The sequence below is a fragment of the Mastigoproctus giganteus genome, chromosome 9 (genome assembly GCF_048544385.1).
Source record: "Mastigoproctus giganteus isolate SK-2022 chromosome 9, ASM4854438v1, whole genome shotgun sequence".
In the NCBI taxonomy this organism is placed as follows: Eukaryota; Metazoa; Arthropoda; class Arachnida; order Uropygi; family Thelyphonidae; genus Mastigoproctus; species Mastigoproctus giganteus.
The window spans coordinates 183,624,945-183,645,149 of NC_143583.1; the positions used below are offsets into that span (position 1 = coordinate 183,624,945).

A 20,205-nucleotide genomic window follows, 5' to 3' on the forward strand; every position below is an offset into this window, starting at 1 on the left:
ATTTGGATGCAGTACACTTCAAAATTTGTAATATTCCGTAAATTTTTTTAACATGTTTACCTGCTATTCAAATAAGCATAAAGTTATTTGACTAAATTTGCATTTTGCAATGTCTATTGTTGAGATATTTTCTATGTAAAACTTTATAACCATTTTTAGAATTCTAAATTACTCATTCGGACCTCTGTGTAATGAACTACTTTTATAGCAAATTTTTTTGAATTCCCCTTGGAAGATACATTTAAAATAGCTTCCATTGAGCGAAGAAAATTTTCATATAAAGAACGGACTATGACAGACTTAACTTGGTACACAGTGTTTGCATTTCTGGCCTTTAGGCAATTAGTGCTGCTGCTCGAATTAAGAGAGCTAATGGGATTACCATTCTACAACTTAGGGGTACTCGTAATACCTATCCAACCACCTGTCCCACATACGGAGAAGTTGTGCTGGTCAACATTGAGCAGAACAGTGGTTATTCCCGATGCTGACAATGGGCTTTGGTCAACTTTCTACTGCAGTGATGTCCAACCTTTTCCCCCAGGTCAGGCTAGCAGCCTCCAGTATCCAGTCCATTTATCCTGGACTGGATACTGGAACTCCCCTCTTTTGTCCTTTCTCTTCACCTTACTCTAGTTTCCTTTCCTCCCTGAGAAACTCGTTCCCCAGGGAGGAGGGCAGATGGTAGGGGAGGCCTTGCCTTCCCACTGGTAGGGATGAGTACCTGGAGGCAGAAGTCCAGATGATCGCTGCTTCCAGGTAGCCAAAAGCCCAATACACAACACTACAGAACACACACACACACACACACACACACAAGCTCACAGACAAAATTTTTTCTCTTCTATCACTTTCTCCTGTGTGGGATTAAAACTTTTTCTTTCTCTCTCTCTCTCTCTCTCTCTCTCTCTCTCTCTCTCTCTCTCTCTCTCTCTCTCTCTCTCTCTCTCTCTGCTTCCTTTTCCCCTATCCCAGTTCAGCTGGTTGGATTTTTTTTTTTTATTACATGACACACACTGGCCTTACATTGACAGAGTGTAAAAACCAGAACAGAGCAACGTGGTGGAGATTAACTTCTGTTCTTACAAAATGCAAATACAATTTTCCCATAAGGGGGCCATATTCAAAAAAATTCAAAGTTAGATTTCTTTCGCTGCACTGAGTGATTCAAGAAAAATTAGTGTTAGATTTTCCATATCTTGTTACATGTAAAAAAAAAATTGAAAATATTCGGAAATTTTATTAAGTACAATACACAATTACATTTACTGAATAAAACATTTAATGAGAAAATTTTGATAATTAACAAAATTTAAAATGCTGTTTTATTTCACTTTCCACACGAGCTGTAGGTTGGACCACTGTGAATCAACTGTAAGCACCCTGTTCAAGAATTAGGAGAGAGTGATTTTCTTTTACGCCAACAAATAATCATCTGTTGTTTCACGGGAGTGCATTATCCACATTTTTCCGTAAATTTTCCCTATCTCTGTTTACATGGTAACAGTACCTAAATATCCGAATGACACTGACATTTTGGACAGTTTCAAGAAGGTGCTTGCACCTTCATGATGGTGGGACTGTTAGTAATCCTGAGTATAACCTCCATGCACAAGTACATGGTGGGTGACCACCCAGGTGTGAACCAACGTAAGCAGGGGTCGAGGTGTGGCGCCCACACCACATGGAGGAACACCACCCCTCTATGTTACCAGGCAGTACTAGGTGGTAGATGACTCTCATCAACCGGTGAAATACCACCACTTTGCTTATTGGAGGCTTGAAGTGGTGGAACCCATGTTTAGTCTCTAGAGCTAAGTTCCGGTCAACCCTTCCCTATCTCTTCCATCATGCAGTATGATTGATGACTTTTGAGGTTATGATGAACGTCGTGGCAAGATCCAATATTCCTGGTACAGCTCTAAAACGATGTTTGCAGGCTGGCAGCTGGTTAGTACACCGGACCGAACCTATTGGTAACTCTCTAGGAGGCTTCTGGATCAGCTAGTGTATAATCTTGCTACCTCTACTCTGCCAGGTAGTGACTGGAGGGAGTCCGAGTAGTGTGTATGCGGGGAGCATTGTCGAGGCCACGTTATGTCAATGATCTGGGTATATTCTTACTACGTGTATGCCATATCCAAAAATTTCATTACTTCATACAGCATGTCCCACCCACTTTTTCTTACTATTGAATACACCATGAATTGTCAAACTAATAGAGTAAGCTTATCTGCGAAAAGATCTAAACCTCCCCATCACTTCCTAATTCATTTCACAAATATACATGGTCTCAATTCTAATCTCAACAATGTCCATTTCCACTTGCCGTCTGCCAAACCCCATATACTTTTTCTGACAGAATCTCAGTTATTGGTTGATTCAACTACTGCTCATCTCAGTTGTCCAAATTATTTGCTGTATGATTCCTTTCGCCTCAAAGGTGGTACTTATGCATATGTCCGTTCTGATATTCCTGTCAAAGACTTGGTAATTTGGAATCTCCTCTTTTCAATCTACTCCGGCTTAAAATCTCTTTACCTCATTGTGTCAAATTCATCTGTTGTCTCTACCGTTCTCCCAACTCCACTAATCACTTGGAGCTCTTTGACTTCCTCTCTTTGCAACTTGACTTTCTCCAGTCCAACTTTCCTAACAGTGAGGTAATTTTCCTTGTTGATTTTAATGTTCAGAACTCCAGCTGGCTTCTGATTTCTAGTCACACCGACCCAGCAGGCCGAGATGCTGAGGCTTGTGCAATTACTAATGATATAGCACAGATTGTTCATTTACCTACAAGAATACCAGACAATCCTAATCATACAGCCAATACGTTTGATCTTTTTCTCCCAAACAACCCTTCTAAGTACATGGTCGAAATGAGAGGTCCTTTAGGCACTTCAGATCACAACTTGGTGGTTGTCTCTTCTCCAATGGAACCTTTATCTCATGGCTATTCCCAACCTCGTGTTGTTTGGCATTACAAGAATGCAAAATGGGATGACCTGCGAGACTTCTTTTCTTCTTTTCCTTGGTCGGATTACTGTTTCTAAACTTCTGATGTCAACATTTGCTCAGATCGTGTCAGTGAAATTATTCTTGCAGGAATGGAATCCTTTATCCCACACTCCACTTTAAAATCTCGTCCTTTATCTAAACCTTGGTGTTCCAATAAATGTGCTAAGGCTGTTCAAGAGAAGAATGTTGTATATCGTAATTGGCTTGTTTCTAATTCTTCAGTTTCATTTTCTGCCTACACCAAAGCTCGCAACAATTGTAAAGCAGTTATTAATCAGTCTAAACTAGAGTTTGAACAGGCTAAGAGTAGAAAACTTGCTTCTTGCCCTAATGGTAGCCGAGCATTCTGGTCTCTTGCCAAAGCTATTGGCCGCAACTTTTGCCCATCTCTGCTCCCACCTCTGTCCAAATCAGATTGTTCTATTGTCACTTCAGCCAAGGATAAAGCTGACCTGCTAGCATCCCATTTTTCTTTGAGCTCATGTATTAATGATCTTGGTAAAACACCTCCCACCATTCCCAACACGCTCCATTCAATGCCTCCTATGGTCTTCCGTCAAAAGGATATCAGAAGGATTTTGATGAATCTTGATGCTAAGAAAGTTCCAGGTCCTGATGGTATTTCTCCACTTGTTCTCAAAACCTGTGCTCCTGAACTTACTCCTATTCTGTGCCACCTTCTTTCACTTTCTTATTCCAAAGGTGTTTTTCCTTCTGCTTGGAAATTTGCTCATATCCAGCCAGTTCCTAAAAAGGGTGACAAAAATCCCTCCCATCCAATTATCGTCCCATTGAATTACTTCTACTCTTTCTAAAGTAATGGAGAAATCAATTTACCGCCAACTCTTAAACTACCTTGAAACCTTCCGTCTGATCAACGATCGCCAGTATGGAATCCGTCGGTGTCGATCCACTATTGATATTCTGGCTTATGTTACCCATTTATGGACTAATTCAATGGAAAGGTTCAGTGAAACACAAGTAGTTGCTCTTGACATCTCAAAGGCTTTTGATCGTGTTTGGCATAAAGGTCTTCTAAACAAGCTTCCATCTTATGGTTTGCCAACTGTTTTTAGTAATTGGTTATCCAGTTTTTTCTCTGATCGCTCACTGAGGGTGATGGTAGATGGCTCTCTGTCTTCTAACTTCTCCACTAATGCCGGTGTCCCCCAAGGTTCAGTTCTTTCCCCCCACTCTTTTCCTCTTGTATATAAATGACCTTCTTTCATTGACTGGAAATCCTATCCATAGTTTTCCCGATGATAGCACATTGCATTCCACTTTCCATTTTGAGACACCTTGTCCTGCTCAATCAGCTTCAATTTTTCGAAAATTTGCTACCAATTCCTTAAATGCCGATCTTCAGGTAATTCTCCAGTGGGGCAAAGACAACTTAGTTGATTTCAACCCTTCTAAAACTCAGTCTTGTCTTATATCTCGCAGAAAGGATTCTTCTGCTCCTATGGTTATCTTTAGTGACACTCTGATTTCTAGACAAAATGATATATCTCCTTTTTGGATTACCCTGACTTCTAATCTCTCTTGGCACAAGCACATTACAAATATTGCTTCCTCTGCATCTAAAAAACTTGGTTTTCTCTTTCGCTCTCGGCGTTACTTTTTTTCCAGACAGCTGCTCACTCTGTATAAATCACAAATCTGCCCTGCCATGGAATATTGTTCCCACATCTGGGGTGGTGCCCCCAAAACCTCTCTCAGGCTTCTTGATTCCATTCAGAAGAGGGCAGTTAAGTTAATTAATGATTTATCTCTAACAGAGTCTCTCCACTCGCTTTCTCATAGACGTACTGTTTTTGCTGCATGCCTCTTCTACAGATACTTCCATAGGCACTGTTCTTCTGAACTGGCTTCTATAATTCCCGCTCTCTTTCAAAACAGTCCGAACACGTGCCGCCACCAGCCAACATCCATTTACTGTCCAACTTCAAACCCACAGAACCAACTTTTCATCTTCCTCATTTATTCATTCAACTGCCGTTTTCTGGAACAACCTTCCTTCATACGTATTTCCTGAAAATTACAATCTACAGAAGTTCAAGTCCAATGTCAACAAATATCTCCTTTCGTCTTCTCAACCTCCAACCCAAGCACGGTACTAAGTACTATAGGTTCTAATACCTCTCGTGTTTGGGGTTCACATAAAAAAAAAAAAGAAAAGAAAAGAAAAAATTCAAATTTTACAACTAGTTCAAAGAACTAGTGACAATATCGATGACTTGAGAAAGAAAATCAGGACAACAAAGGTATTAAACCTAAACGTGAAACGTTGCCATTTAGTGAAAATGAAGTTAGAAAATTGTCAATTAGGTTACAGCTAAATGAAAGAGATACAATTCGTGGATTTCGAGGGTACCTAATTGATAAGACTGTTTCAGAAGAATTGAAGCATTTGATGAATGCTCTGAGTGCAATACCAGTTTCATTGAGTGAATGTGAACAAGGATTTTCACAAATTAATATGATTGTCAGCCCAACCAGAACTTCGTTGATGACAAAAACAACTTCTTCTCTACTATTTCTTAAAATTGTAGACCACCGCTGACACGCTTCAATCCAGCAAATATGTCGATTCGTGGCTGCTTTGGAAACGTTATTCAGCAACCGACACAAACAGTAAGAAAAGAAGTTAGCGTAGTGTGTTGGATGAGAACTTAATAAAAATTTGGAATATTCTACAAAACTTTATTATGAAATTATTTTTACTTATTTTACTCACATTTTACTTATTTTTTTATATATACTTAAATAATAAATTTATGCTTAATAAACTGTGTTAATATGCTTAATTTGTTGTTCTTATTCCAAAAACATTACTGCTGAAGTAACAATATCAGAAAAAAAAAATTTTTAGAGTACTTTACATATCCTTTTAATTTTCAATTTTTCCTGATCAAAGAATGAATGAGTCATCATCATTATCAGCCATTTTCAATCCACTGCAGGATGAAGGCCTCTCCAGCAACTTTCCAGTTCCTTCTGTTTTGAGCACTGGCCATCCATTTACTACCCAAAAACTCATGAATTTCATCTATCCATCCCTGCCTTTGTCTTCCAGGTTTTCTTCTAGCTCCTCTTGGGTACCATTCTGTTATTTTCTTAGTCCATCTGTCATCATGTCTTCGAGCTATGTGTCCCGCCCAAGACCATTTTAGTTCTTTAGTTTTGATAAGAATGTCCTTTACTTGAGTTTGCTGCCTAATCCATATGTTTCTCTTCTTATCTAACAGTCTGATTCCCAATATAATTCGTTCCATTCTTCGCTGTGTAGTTCTCAGCTTCTCTTCCATTCTTTTGGTGAGTGCCCAAGTTTCACTTCCATAAGTCATGGTGGGGAGTATACATTGGTTCATTATTTTACGTTTCAGACAAACTGGGACATTGCTCTTCAGTATGTGACTATATTTCCTGAATGCTATCCATCCAAAATTTATTCTTCTCTTGACTTAGAGCCATTTATCATTATTACAGCTAATAACTTGTCCCAGATAAGTATATGACTCCGCCTTTTCAATTACTGCTCCTTCAATCATTATTTCCCTTTCCGTGGCATACTTGTTCATCATTACTTTTGTTTTAGCCATATTCATCTTTAGTCCAAAATCCTTACTAACTGTGCATAACTGATTAAGATTTTCCTCTAATTCTTTGGGATCATGGCTTATGACCACAATGTCATCTGCAAATCGTAAATGGTTTAGGTACTCTCCGTTCACATTGACTCCTTTCTGCGACCAGTTTAATCTTCTGAAAGCTTCCTCAAGGGCAGCAGTAAACAGCTTCGGAGATATTGTGTCTCCTTGTCAAACTCCTTTCTCGATTTTAAATTTGCTACTGTCTTTGTCTAGTCTAATAAAGGAGGTAGCACTCTCATATATTTTCTTCAAAATCATAATATATGGGGTATCTATGCCTTGTCTTTCCAGTGCCCGAAACATTGCCTTATGCTGTATGGAGTCAAATGCCTTTTCATAATCCACAAATGCCAGGCATAATGGTGTTTTATATTCATTTGCTTTCTCCATTAGCTGTGATATTATGTGAAGGTGATCCATAGTTGAGAATCCTGTCCTAAAGCCAGCTTGCTCTTTCGATTGATTCTCATCAAGTATTCTTTCTAATCTGTTAGTAATGACCCTTGTGAACAATTTGTAGATGCGGGATAACAAGCTAATTGGTCTATAATTTCAAATTTCTGATTTATCTCCTTTCTTATGCAGCAAAACTATGATTGCATTATTCCACTGCTTCGGCGTCACACCTTTTCGAATGCACTTTGTGAAGAGCTTTGCCAGTTTTTGTGTTATGTCTCTTCCTTCCAATTTTAACAACTCTACAGTAACTTCATCTTCCCCAGGGGCTTTCTGATTCTTCATTTTCTTCAATGCATGTTCTACCTCATCAGGAAGAATATCGGGTATGTCGTATGTGTTGCTACTTTGCAATCCATCTTCCTCACTGCTGGCATCATTCCCTCGCTCCTTGTATAATTCTCTATAGTAGTCTTCTGCTATTTGAATTATGCCCTCTCTGCTGTTTATAAGTACGCCATTGTTATTCTTCAGTTTCAGTATCATTTGTCTTTCTGTATTACTGCTCAAGGCTGTTGATTTAAATCCTTTGTTTTCCCTTAATGCTTGTTCTACTTTTCTTGTGTTAAATCTTATGTCCTCTCTGAGTCTCTTTCTAATGGCTTTGCATAACTCAGTATACTCAATTTTCTCCCTGTCAGTGTTTTTCTTGCTCTTCATTTGTCATCTTCAGTTCATCATGACAAGTGTTTCTTGACTAATTTTTTCTTCTTTGGATTTCTGTTTCCCTATAGGTTTCTTGGGCTTTATCACTTTCAGAAAGTTGTAATATTCCTTGTCAGTATCTTGGTCCTGAGCAGTCTGCAGAAGCTCAAACTTGTTCTTAAGTTCCAGTACATACTGCTTTTTCTCCTCCTCTGTTATCTCAAAGACCTTTGTATTATTTACTCGAGTCAGTTTTTTCCTTTCCTTTCCTACATCTATATCAAGTGTACATCTTACCATTCTGTGATCACTTCCAACATTTACCTTTTTTCAGGACGGTAACATCATTCACAATATATCTTCTGTTAGTGAGGATGAAGTCGATTTCATTAGTTGTTAATCCATTTGGACTCTTCCATGTCCACTTTCTGTTCACCCTTTTTTTGAAAAAAGTGTTCATTACTGACAGTCCTTGAGATTCTGCAAATTCCACAAGTCTTTCACCTCTTTTATTTCTTTCACCAATTCCAAAGTTTCCTATACTTTCTGCGCTGTTTTGCCTTTTTCCAACCGTAGCATTGAAGTCCCCCATAATAATAGTGTAGTGGGTTTTCTGCTCATCTAGAAGACTCTCAATTTCGGTGTACATTTCTTCAACCTCTTCATCATCATGGCTCGATGTTGGTGCATAAATCATTATAATCTTTAGCTTGTATCTCTTAGAAATCTTGAGTATTAGTCTTGACACTCTTGGTGATGTACTTTTGAATTCCAAAATGTTGTTTTTAAAATCTTTATGGACCAGAAACCCAACTCCACCTTCACTCCTTTCACTGTTTCCATTGGTGTACAGCAGATTTCCACTTGATAAACTTATAAGTGATTCATTTCTTCTTGTTTCAGCCAAACCGATGATATTCCAATTCACATTTTCTAATTCCTTTTCCAGCTCTAATATCCTGTCTTCACCGATGAGTGATCGTACGTTATAACAGGCCAAGTTTAGTTTCCGTGCATGGCAGCCTGGTCGTACCTAGAGATTCTTAGCACACTCTGCTTCCACTCTGATCCTCTTGCTGCCGTAAGAGAGAGAGAGTGAAAGCTGCTGGGGAACTGAGGGCCATTTGTATTGTTGTGCTCTCATGCTGGAGGGTTTGGTCTTTTCCTCTTCACGCTGACCAGGCGTCTTGAAGAGAACCACTCTACATGTTCGTTGCCACCTAAGTGACATAACAGGGCTTACCATCGAGAAGGTGTGCATGAGTGGATTTTAGGGAGGCAGGCCAACCGGACTTCTCCTAAATCGTCTGTAATAGAGAGATATTGGATCCATCAGTGTTTTAGGCTGGGTGTCTGATAACACACAGGATACCTGTTCCCCTGTAAGCCCCAATGAATGAGTACCGGCACCTATCTTTTTTTTTTTTTTTTTTTTTTAAACCACTGCTGATAGTTAAATATTGATAACTCCTGATCAGATCATAAACATGAGTGATTGAATCTTTGATTTTTGAAGATGAAAGGCTGTGAGAACAAAGATAATCTTTGAAGAATAAGCAGCCCTCTTTAAACTTGGAAAACCATTGAAAAGCCTATGAATGATGGATAATGTCCCAAGACTTGTTTTTTTTTTTTTTTTAAACTTTTGTGGGTTTCTGTTGTTATTCTCTGTAACAAAATTTAATGCAAAATTTTCTGTAAAATCACTTGTTTTAAAATGTAATTAAAACACAAAACATCTGTTCAATGCTTTCTAATTCAGACTACCTAACTGCTGCAGATGAATGGTTTACTTATGCATTACTTCTGTCTAGGTGAGTCACCAAATGTATTGTGACAAATCACAATTTGCTATGATACTGCAGTTTTCAGATACAAAATCTAACTCAAACGTTTTGATTACATTTTGTATCTTTTTGCATGATCCATCGCTTTACCCACTAACGTGTTTCTACTTTTTATTTTTGAAATGATTATACTACAGTTTTTACTATTAGTATTGGCAAAAGAAACGAAAGAAAACTTCCCACATCATATCCCTTTTTATCCCTTCTAATAATTTGTCTAATTCCTCCTTAAATTTATTCAAATTATCTGCATCCACACATCAAACTATCCTCTGGCTGAAAGCAAATTTTTGCACTTCTGTCCTGAAACCACTCTTCCCTCAATTTAAATTTGTGTCTCCTTATGTGTATTATTTCCTTATTTGTGTGTCTCCTTATGTATGAATTATATTAGGAATCAGACAGTTGGATAAGAAGAGAAACACATGGATCAGGCAGCAAACTCAAGTAAAGGCCATTCTTATCAAAACTAAAGAACTGAAATGGACTTTGGCAGGACATATAGCTCGAAGACATGATGACAGATGGACTAAGAAAATGACAGAATGGTATACACAAGAGGAACTAAAAGAAAACCTGAAAGACAACAACAGTGATGGACAGATGAAATTCAAGAGTTCATGGGTAGTAAATGGATGGCCATTACACAAAGCAGAAGGAACTGGAAAGTTGCTGGAGAGGCCTTCATCATGCATTGAATTGAAAATAGCTGATGATGATGATGATGATGTGTGTTATCTGAGTAAAAGTAAGGATGCCATCAACATACAGTTAACTCGATCCAGTAAAATCCTTGAACACATCAATCAGATCTCCTTGCAGTTGCCTAGCTCCCAGGTGCTGCAATTTACAGAACTGAAGTCTTTCTTAGTAAGAGTACCTTTTGTTCCTTTCATTAATCTCATTGCCCTTCTCTGCATCCATCCAACAGATCTACATCCTTCCTGAAATGAGGCATTCAGGCCTGTATGCAGTGCTCAAGATGTTACCTTAACATTGCCTATACAGTGGAATAATTTCCTCCTTATTCCTACTGGCAAAATTCCTGTATATCATTGACAAAACCCCGTGAGCTGTCTTAGCAGCCCATCTGGACTGCTCAGAGAACTTCACATCTAAGTACAAAATTACTCCAGATATTTTTCTCTACTACCTTGAGTGTGGTATATACCACATAGTTTATCATGTTATTCTGAGATTACTGCAACCCACATTCAGTACCTTACAGGTGTTAGTGTTAAACTGCAGTTCCCACTTCTCAGCACATCTGCTTAATTTTTCTAGATCTTATCACAGTAGCATACCCTGATTACTGCTATTAACCATCCTACCAACTTCTATATCATGTGCAAACTTAGACATTAAGCCTGATATGCCTTCATTTGGGTCATTAATAAATTTTGAAAACAACAATGGGCCCAGTTCCAAGAAGAGCAGTACCCATTTATAACCAATATGCCTTCTTCTGCTAACCATCCCTTTTTCCTATAGCAGTCATTTGCCTTGCTGTTCTAATTTAAATAGCAGTCTTTAATGTGGAATATTAAAGACTGCTGTAAATGGGTACATTGGCAAATACCCATTCGTTGCTGTATTGAAGTGAGCTAAATGATTTGCTATTAGTGACGCATCTAAACACGAAACCTCTTTCATTCCAATTCAGTGGTCAAGAGTGGTTGTCCAGTTTAGTATAAATAGCCCTTAAGGTGAACAAATGTAAATGTTACTGTAAACATCAAAGTTCTTGTTTTTCCTGGTTTAATCAATATATTTGATAAGAGATTTGATGTGTTTTGTGTGATCAATAGAGCATATTTTTCCGTTTCTTTTTGGAGTTTTAGAAAACAGTTTTTTAATATCTGTACGTAATAGGCACAGAAAAGAAAATCTATTTTCATATTCCCCACTATAAATGTGAGGAATATTGAAAAACCAGATAAACTTTGCATTTCTAACTGTTTGTTTTTATATACAGTTGTTTTTATGTTTTTATATGTATTTCATATTACATGAATGTGGGGCTGAAACAGCCATTTATTTCTTTAGTATTAGTAGTGAAAAATGATACAAGAAAGCAAGCTTATAAAGCATCATCCAGAAAAAAAATAAATAAATAAAATTACGCATCATTTGTCAGTCCCCTCCAATAATTTTAGTTCTTCCTTGAATTTATTCAAATTACCCAATTCCACAACAACAACAGGTAGAAATTTGTTCCTACAATCAACCAACACTATCAAAAAGCAAACTTTGCATACCTATCATGCAACCATCCTTCCTCAATTTGAATTTATGCCCCCTTATATGTGTAGTCTGAGCAAGAGGAAAAATTCCATCAGCATTCAGCTTGCTTCCCATTCAGCCTTATACAACTCAGTCAGATTATCTCGTAGGTGCCTAGTCTCTAGATGCTGCAATTTGCAGAACCGAAGCCTTTCTTCGTCACAATTTAGTTCCCTTCACTAATCTCATTGCTTTCTCTGCACTCCTTCCAGTAGATCTACATACTTCTTAAAATGAAGCCTCCAGACCTGTATACAATACTCAAGATGCAGCCTAACCATTGCCTTGTAAAATAGGATAATCACCTCCTTTTTCCTGCTAAGGAAGTGTACCTGTATTATCATTGACAAAACCCCAATGAGCTGTCCTGGCAGCTTGTCTCAACTGCTGAGAGAACTCCATATCTGACCTCACAACAACCCATAGACATTTTTAATTTTCTGCTACAATGACACAGTTGGTACATTAATATGGGATTGCTGGTTCCTGTATGCAGTACCTTGCATTTGTCATGTTAAACTTCAACTGCTATTTCTCAGGCCATCTGCCTAGTTTTTCTAGATTTTGTTGCAGTAGCTTACATTGATCTAGACAACAATGGGCCCAGCACTGAACTCAGAGACTCTACTAATAACGTTAGTCCACATAGAGGCGGTGTCCATTAATAACCACTCTGTCTTCTCCTGCATAATCATCCCTTTATGCCACACTGCTCCAATTTGTACATCAGTCTTCTATTTGGAATAGTATCAAAAGTTTCCCTAAAATCAAAGTATATGATATCAAAATTATCTTTGTATCCAGTTCCTTTGTTACTGTATCATAGTATCCAATCAGATTGGTCAGACAAGATTGCTCCTTAATGAATGCATGCTATGACTGCACTGTATTGCTTTCCTGTCTAGATGATCCTACATTACTTCTTTGTTTGTCTCAAACCAATCTAGGTTTGAGTCAATCTGCATTTAAAAGGGTAGAAACATTTTTGGGTTTTCTTCTCGTTATGACTAAATTAATCAGCCCCCAGTGAAGGTTGCTTGACAGACATCCAGTTTTTCTTCTGTCAAATTGAAAAAAGTTCTAAAAGTAGTGTGGCTTCCCCTCCAAGTAGATTAAAATCTGAGACACAAACTTGCATCCAAGTAGCAGTGAACATTAATCAGTTATTAATACATTTAATTACATAAGCTAACAAGTCTGTAATTATTCATGTCATATTTTTATAAAACCTTGTTTGTGAAATGGGGATACATTTGCACATCTCCATTCCTTAGAGATCTCTTCTGAATCCAAAGATGATTGCATAATTATGGCTGAGGCTTACCTGCTTTGCTGCCTCCTTTAATAGAATTGGCTACTTCCCATCCTAGCTGCTTTTTTATGTTAATCTTCAACAATTTCTTTTCCACTTTCCTCTCAGTGATACTGAAAGGAAAGTGGAAGAGAAATTGAGAATCATTCAGTTCCCTATTAGATTTTAATGAATTTCTGGCATCCCCCTCTCTAAAGAACTCCTCATGAGTGCATATAGATACAAAATACTTATTCAGTTTGTCAGTAATATGAGCAGAATCATCAACAGTTAAACCATCAACATCAAATGAACCAATGCGATTCAACCCATTGCTTCTGCTTTTACTATAAGTAAAGAAGTCTTTGCTGCTTTTCTTTGTATTCTTTTCCAGAAATCTCTTGTAATCTGCCTTAGCTTTCCTAACCTCCTCTGTGACTTGATTACAGTCTAGTTTATATCTACCATATAAACTAGACTGTAATCAAGGCTTCTGTATCACCTGATAATTTATATACATCCCATGCAATTTTCTTCTCTGCCACAGTCTCATCAGTTCATCTGACATTCATTTAGGTCTAAGCCTGGAACAATATTTCTTTGTTGGTATGAAAAGTCTAGTCGCTTCTACTGTTAGTTCTGATCTTCAACTGAATAAATAAATAAATACTTCCCTGAATGTTCCATTTAGAATGTGCTGTTGGTAGCATCATCAGATGGTCCCACTGCATAGAATTTAAGAACTGTCTGAGAACACTATAGTAATCCTTTTGTGATAGCAATAGCCCTTCCCTTTGCCCTTAACAATCGATACATGTTTAATAAATTTAATAACACTGCGAACACCGCCACCCATGGGTCTTTCACCTGCAATTTCTAATGCATGAAAAATTGCTGCTAGTAATCAGATCAAGAGTACTGCTTCCTCTTGTGGCCTCCCCTATCTTGTAGAAAACAGTGATCTGTAGTAAAGTCTTGCTGGTATACGAGTGACCAACCCACAAGTTACAATATCTGGGAAGTTAAAATCCCCCATTCTAAGACATTCTAATTTACTGGCTCACTCTAGTTTTTTCAAAAAAAAATTTTCTGTATAGCTCTTTGTTATACTCTTCACAGTCATTAGGGCTATAACACACTCCTACTCTCGTTTTTGTTTTTCCAGTGCTTATGTCACACCAGATTCAGCATTGCACTGGCCTCCCATGTAAACTGGATGCACTACCGTAAATTTAATATGATCCTTAACCAAGAGCATAACCTCCCCTCCTGTCCTGTCTGCCCTCTTTGTACACATTGTATACACCATATTCAAATTCTGCATCCCTTATGTCTGAGTGTTATCATGTCTCTGATATCCCTACAATGTCTGCATTTGATGACTTAATCAATACTTCATATTCATTTACTGTGCTCCTATCCATACGTATTCCTGTTCTTACTCTTGTGTTACTATAACACAGCCCATGTATTTACTTGTTCCCTGATGACATACAGTAGCTCTTGAAATCCCTGATACCTTGCTTTCAATGCTTTTTTCATGTTCCAGTAGAAGCAGTGCAAGAATCACGTACACCTCTTCTTTCAACTCTAGTTAATGTGTTAGTCTGTATATCCTCCAAGCTATCAGTTTTCCAACCCACGTAACACTGTGTCGGATGCCTCAGCAAATATTCTTATACTCCTTCTATTTAAGTGTATCCCATCTCTGTAAAAACAGTCTCTCCTGTTAATAACAATATCATCTTTTGTGCCCTTAAAAGATGATATCTGATAGAACAATTACAATGCCATTTACTTTTGCTCCTGGCCGACCTGGTCCTATTCCACCTACTCTTTTTGTACAATATCCCATTTTCTTGACAATGGAATCACCAGTAATAACTTCCTCTTATAGGACCAGCACATTTTGACTTGGTTATTGCTGCTGTGTTACTTGCTTGATCACAAGTATAAGCTCTGCTGTTTGATTTGCACAACTGAGAACTTGATGGTCCCCCAATTTTAATTCCTTCGAGGGCATCCATCCTGTTCTTCAGGCTTTCATAAATGCTCATCAGAAAGCTGAGTTGCACTAAATTTCCTCACACTCTTTGCACTGAACACATACAGATGTCTCCCTTTGGCTGCATCATGTGCTATTCCAGATAACTCTGCAAACATCGCACAAGTAGCACATTTCATAAAGCTGTGATCGTAGGAGAACTACCCCTCTAGTTTTGCCCAGAGCCACAGCCCTCTGATACTTTGAGGTGATGCAAGAAAGCAAGCTTATGCAGCATCAGCCAAAAAAAAAAAAAAAACGCTCCCATTTCATCCCTCTGTTTGTTCCAAATACATGTCCAGCCCGGCTTAAATTTATTTAGGCTATCATCTTCCACAACAAAAGATGGAATCTGTTCCACCAATCAACTACCCGCTGGCTAAAGACAAACTTCCACACATCTATCCTACAACCGTCTTTCCTCAGTTTGAATTTATGCTCTCTCAGGTGATTATTCTGAGCAAGAGGAGGAATCCCATCAGCATTGAGAATGTTCAAACCATTCAAGTCTTTATACACCTCAATCAGATCACCTCGCAGGTGTGGCACCTCCGTAGCCAGGTGGGAAGGAGCAGCAGTGCGTAGCACATGCTTCTTGATTAGACTGGGGTTTGAGCCTGTCACCACCAAATACGGAGGATGCGGAAAGGTCAGAGAATGACCACTGCATATTCACGGAGCAATATGGCCTTAGTTGCTAATGCTTCTAAAAACCAAATAACAACCTCACAGGTGCCTAGTCTGCAGACACTGTAATTTGCAAAACTTAAGCCTTTCTTTGTAAGAGCAACCCTTTGTTTCATTCACTAATGTTGTTGCCCTTCTCTGTGCTCATTCCAACAGTTCTACATCCCTCTTAAAATGAGGCCTCCAGGCCTGTATACAGTTCTCAAGGTGTGGCCTGACCATTGCCTTATACAAGGAGATAATCACCTCCTTATCCCTGTTAGAAACATTGTTGTATATCTTGACAAGACATCATGAGCTACTCTTGCAGCCCGTCTGCACTGCTCAGAGAACTTCATATATCTGCCTGCACAATTACCCCCAGGTCCTTTTCGTTCTCTACCACTGTCAATTTAGTACCACAGAGTTGATACGTTACTCTGGGGTTACTGCTTCCCATATGTAGTACTTTACATTTGTCAACGTTAAACTTCATTTGCCACCTCTCAGCCCATCTGCTCAACTTTTCTAGATCCTCTTGCAGCAGCGTACTGTCATTAGTGTCCTTAACAACCCTGCCTACCTTCATATCGTCTGTAAACGTTGACATTAAGCTTGATATGCCATCATCAGTATCATTTATAAATACAGAAAACAATAATGGACCCAACACTGAACCCTGAGGGATCCACTAATAATATTAGTCCATGATCCCTTCCCTTTATCCATAGTAGCAATTTGTCTCCAATGCCACACTGCTCCAATTTGTTCAGCAGTCTTCCCTGTGCAACAGTATCAAAAGCCTTTCTAAGATCCAAATATATGATATCAAAATTATTCCCTGCATCCAGTTCCTTTGTAACCACATCATAGTATCCCATCAGATTGGTCAGGCAAGACTTTCCCTTAACAAAACCCTCCTGTGTCCGAGTTATAACTGAAGTCGTCTAGATGATCCTGCAGTGCTTCTTTTACCAGTGCCTCCATTAATTTTCCTGGAATAGAAGTTAAACTAACAGGTCTATAATTACTTGTGTTGCTCTTTGATCCTCCTTTGTGAATTGGGGTGACATTTGCACATCTCCAGTCCATGGGTACCTCCCCTGAGTCTAGAGAAGCTCTCATAATTATGGCTAAGTTGCTTACTTTCTTTGCTGCCTCCTTTAATATAGCTGGATAGATCCCATCCACCCCAGGTGCCTTTTTTATGTTTATCTTCAACGATTTCTCCTCCACTTTCCTCTCACTTATTACAAAATCATCTAGCTCACTGCCAGAGTTCAATTCATCTCTTGGCATTCTCCTCCCTAAATAACTCCTCATGTGTGAATGTCGATGCAAAATATTCATTTAGTTTGTTAGCTACCTGAGCAGGATCATCAACAGTTGAATCATCAATATTCAGTGGACCAATCTGATTCATCCCTTTCCTTCTAGAGTTTACATAGGTAAAGAACTCTTTGCTGTTTTTCTTTGCATCCTTTGCCCAAGGAGCCCGTCACCACCAAATACGGAGGATGCGGAAAGGTCAGGGAATGACCACTGCATATCCCGGAGCAATATGGCCTTAGTTGCTAATGATCCTAAAAACCAAAATAACAAGAACAACAACCTTTGCCCAAGATTTCTCATAATTTGCCTTTGCCTGCCTAATCTCCTTTGTGACTTGGTTACAGACCAGCTTATATCTATCATAAGCTTCCATGTCAGCCATTAATTTAAATGTATCCCATGCAGTGTACAATTTATATACCTTTATGGTTGTAATTTTAAATTTGTTGTATCCTTAACTAGATATAATTTCTTAGCTGTAACAAAAAATTGTATGAAGCTACATTATTAGAACTATCAAGCTATTTATTTACCACAATTACTACCCCACAATTCTACTACAAAGCATTTCACTACTAGTTACGTGGTACAATTTTCCCACCAAATCACTGATACAAAAGCTCTATGAATATTAAGTCGTAACTTACAAGATCTCTACTTAAATTTAAAAATAAGCTAAAAAATGTGACTAGGTCTAGTAAACTATTTACTGAACACAATTAAATACATTAATTATGTCAAAAAAGGGCAAAATTTTCCAAAGAACTTATGTTTGAAGAGCTCAGATCCTTCATCTGCACAGTTTATAACCTTGAACTACCATCACTAATTTTGTGTATTTTGTAATTTCTAGCAAGCAGTCTATTATTTGTGCCAATTTTTGTTGATGCTGGCATTCTATCTTATTTTAATTATCTTCAAAATCAAAATATATTTTCACAATATATTTTATTTATGATTTAAATCTATATATTGCATATTCAATTTGTAATTCTAAATTCATAATTTGTAATTTCAAAATTTGTAATTCTAAATACATATGTGGTAAATAACAGGTGGTGTCTCTTAGGTATTGTCTGAAAATGAATAATTTCTTATGGTTAATAAATCTGTTTTTCATCTGAGATGATTAAATTATTTCATTAAAAATCCTTGAAACCTATTAATTAACACTTTTCTTTTTTTAAATAGCCATCTGCTGTGGCTAAGCATTTTGTTGCTCTCTCAACTAATGGCGTAAGTAGTTGTTTTTTATACAAGAAACGATAGCATAAATTTGATATTTTTTGAAAGAAAGTTATTCTGTTATTCTATTTTTGTTTTTATATTTTCATTTGCATTAATTAAAAATGTACATGCTAGTGGCCTGTGTAATAAAACTACACTGAAACAGAGGAGGTTACCTAAACCTAGTGAATTTAGAAATTCACTAGGTTTAGGTAATCAAATTAGCTTTATAATACCATTTTATAGTTCCACTGAACTCTGAAATTGAAAACTATATCTGTAATGCAGCTTGAGACTTGCCCACAAAGTTGCAAGTTCACCGTTTAAAAAAAAAAAAAACTGGAGTTTAAGGTTTCCTGTTTTCTTGTTGCAGGTTAAAATAATATTGATTTAGAAAATAAATTTTTCTTGTTTGTTGTTTCTTATCTCTAGAAAATGGCAATTTTATGTACAGAGATAAGAGGGACATTTCAAAAGTTTTCTGTATGGTAGCACCGATGTGTCATGGTTTTTGCAAGTGAACTCCTATTACGTATGTTATTAGCACTGACTGTCTATTGAATGTAATGACTTGGGGAAATTTTGTTTATTCAGTCCTCAGTTATAATTAATTTAAGACTATGAAGTGTCATTACAGAAGATTTAGTACATATAAGTTAGCACAGTTCATATCATGTCTGTTTACAGCCAAATCAAAACAAACCAAATTTTTCAATGAAATGGCATTCTTGGAATATCTTGTATTATAAAATCCTTAACAAGATGCCTGCTCTTGCACTTTGTAGGCAACACTTCACACTTCATAGCCTAAATTAGTTATGACTTTGAAACTACAAACTTCTTAATATCAATCATATTCACAACTGAGCCAACTGATCTTTGCATCTTAGATGCCTGCTGCTCCATCAATAAGGAGGCAGCTGTATCTGAAACAAACTGCTATCTCAGGGTGACGCTTAACTGAGAATAAGCAACAATACAGCCACTCCTCAGCTTACATAATATTCGACTTATGAGAATTTGACTTTACATAAGTTTTTGCTGGCCCGTTCAAACTTTAAAAAAATCGTGGAAACATATTTTGCATCCCATAGGAATAAATGGAGGTATCGTGAAAATATCGTAATGTGAATCCAATAGCACTTTTTTTTTTTTTTTTTTTTTTTTTTTTTGGTAATTTGTTCAAAGACTCTGGAAATTGAAATTTTCGCTATATAACTAAGCTTTTAATCTCTCTAAAAAATCATTTTTATAATGGAAATTGCACTACACTTTCATTGTTATCATATGTTCCATTATAAGAATCAGTTTGGAACACCTTTGTGATATTTTTCTAAAAAAACGTTTCTGGAGGTCACTACCATAAAACAATGAAAACAATTTGCACTTTCTGGTTTATTGGGCTTTTCTATTAGTGCAATCTATTATCAATGGTTAGTAAACTCGATCTTATTGCATTTGTGATAATACCAATAACTGGAATTCTGCTGGTTTTTACGTTACAGTATTATGGTGAAATGAGTTACCCTTCACTGAAATCTTCATTCCTATTTGCTTATTACAATAGTGAAGGGAAAGGTACCAATGGAAAGTGCAAGTGCTGGCAGTGCTAGGAAACGAAACAAAATTGATTTAGAAATGAAGTGATTAATTAAGAATTACGAAGCAGGACAAAGTTTGTCATTGTCATCTATTGCACAGAATTAGGTCTCACTGCTTCAACAGTGAATACTATTTTAAGGG

At 37.4% G+C, this 20,205-nt stretch overlaps 1 protein-coding gene across 1 annotated transcript in view; it reads left to right on the top strand.

Annotated features, from left to right (window-relative positions):
* Positions 1-20,205, top strand: part of Pgi (glucose-6-phosphate isomerase) — a 251,466-nt gene that overhangs the window by 118,255 nt on the left and 113,006 nt on the right. The window contains exon 7 of the mRNA XM_090381526.1: positions 18,427-18,471. Within this exon, the coding sequence (XP_090237652.1) occupies positions 18,427-18,471 (45 nt within the window). The remainder of the gene's footprint in view (positions 1-18,426; positions 18,472-20,205) is intronic.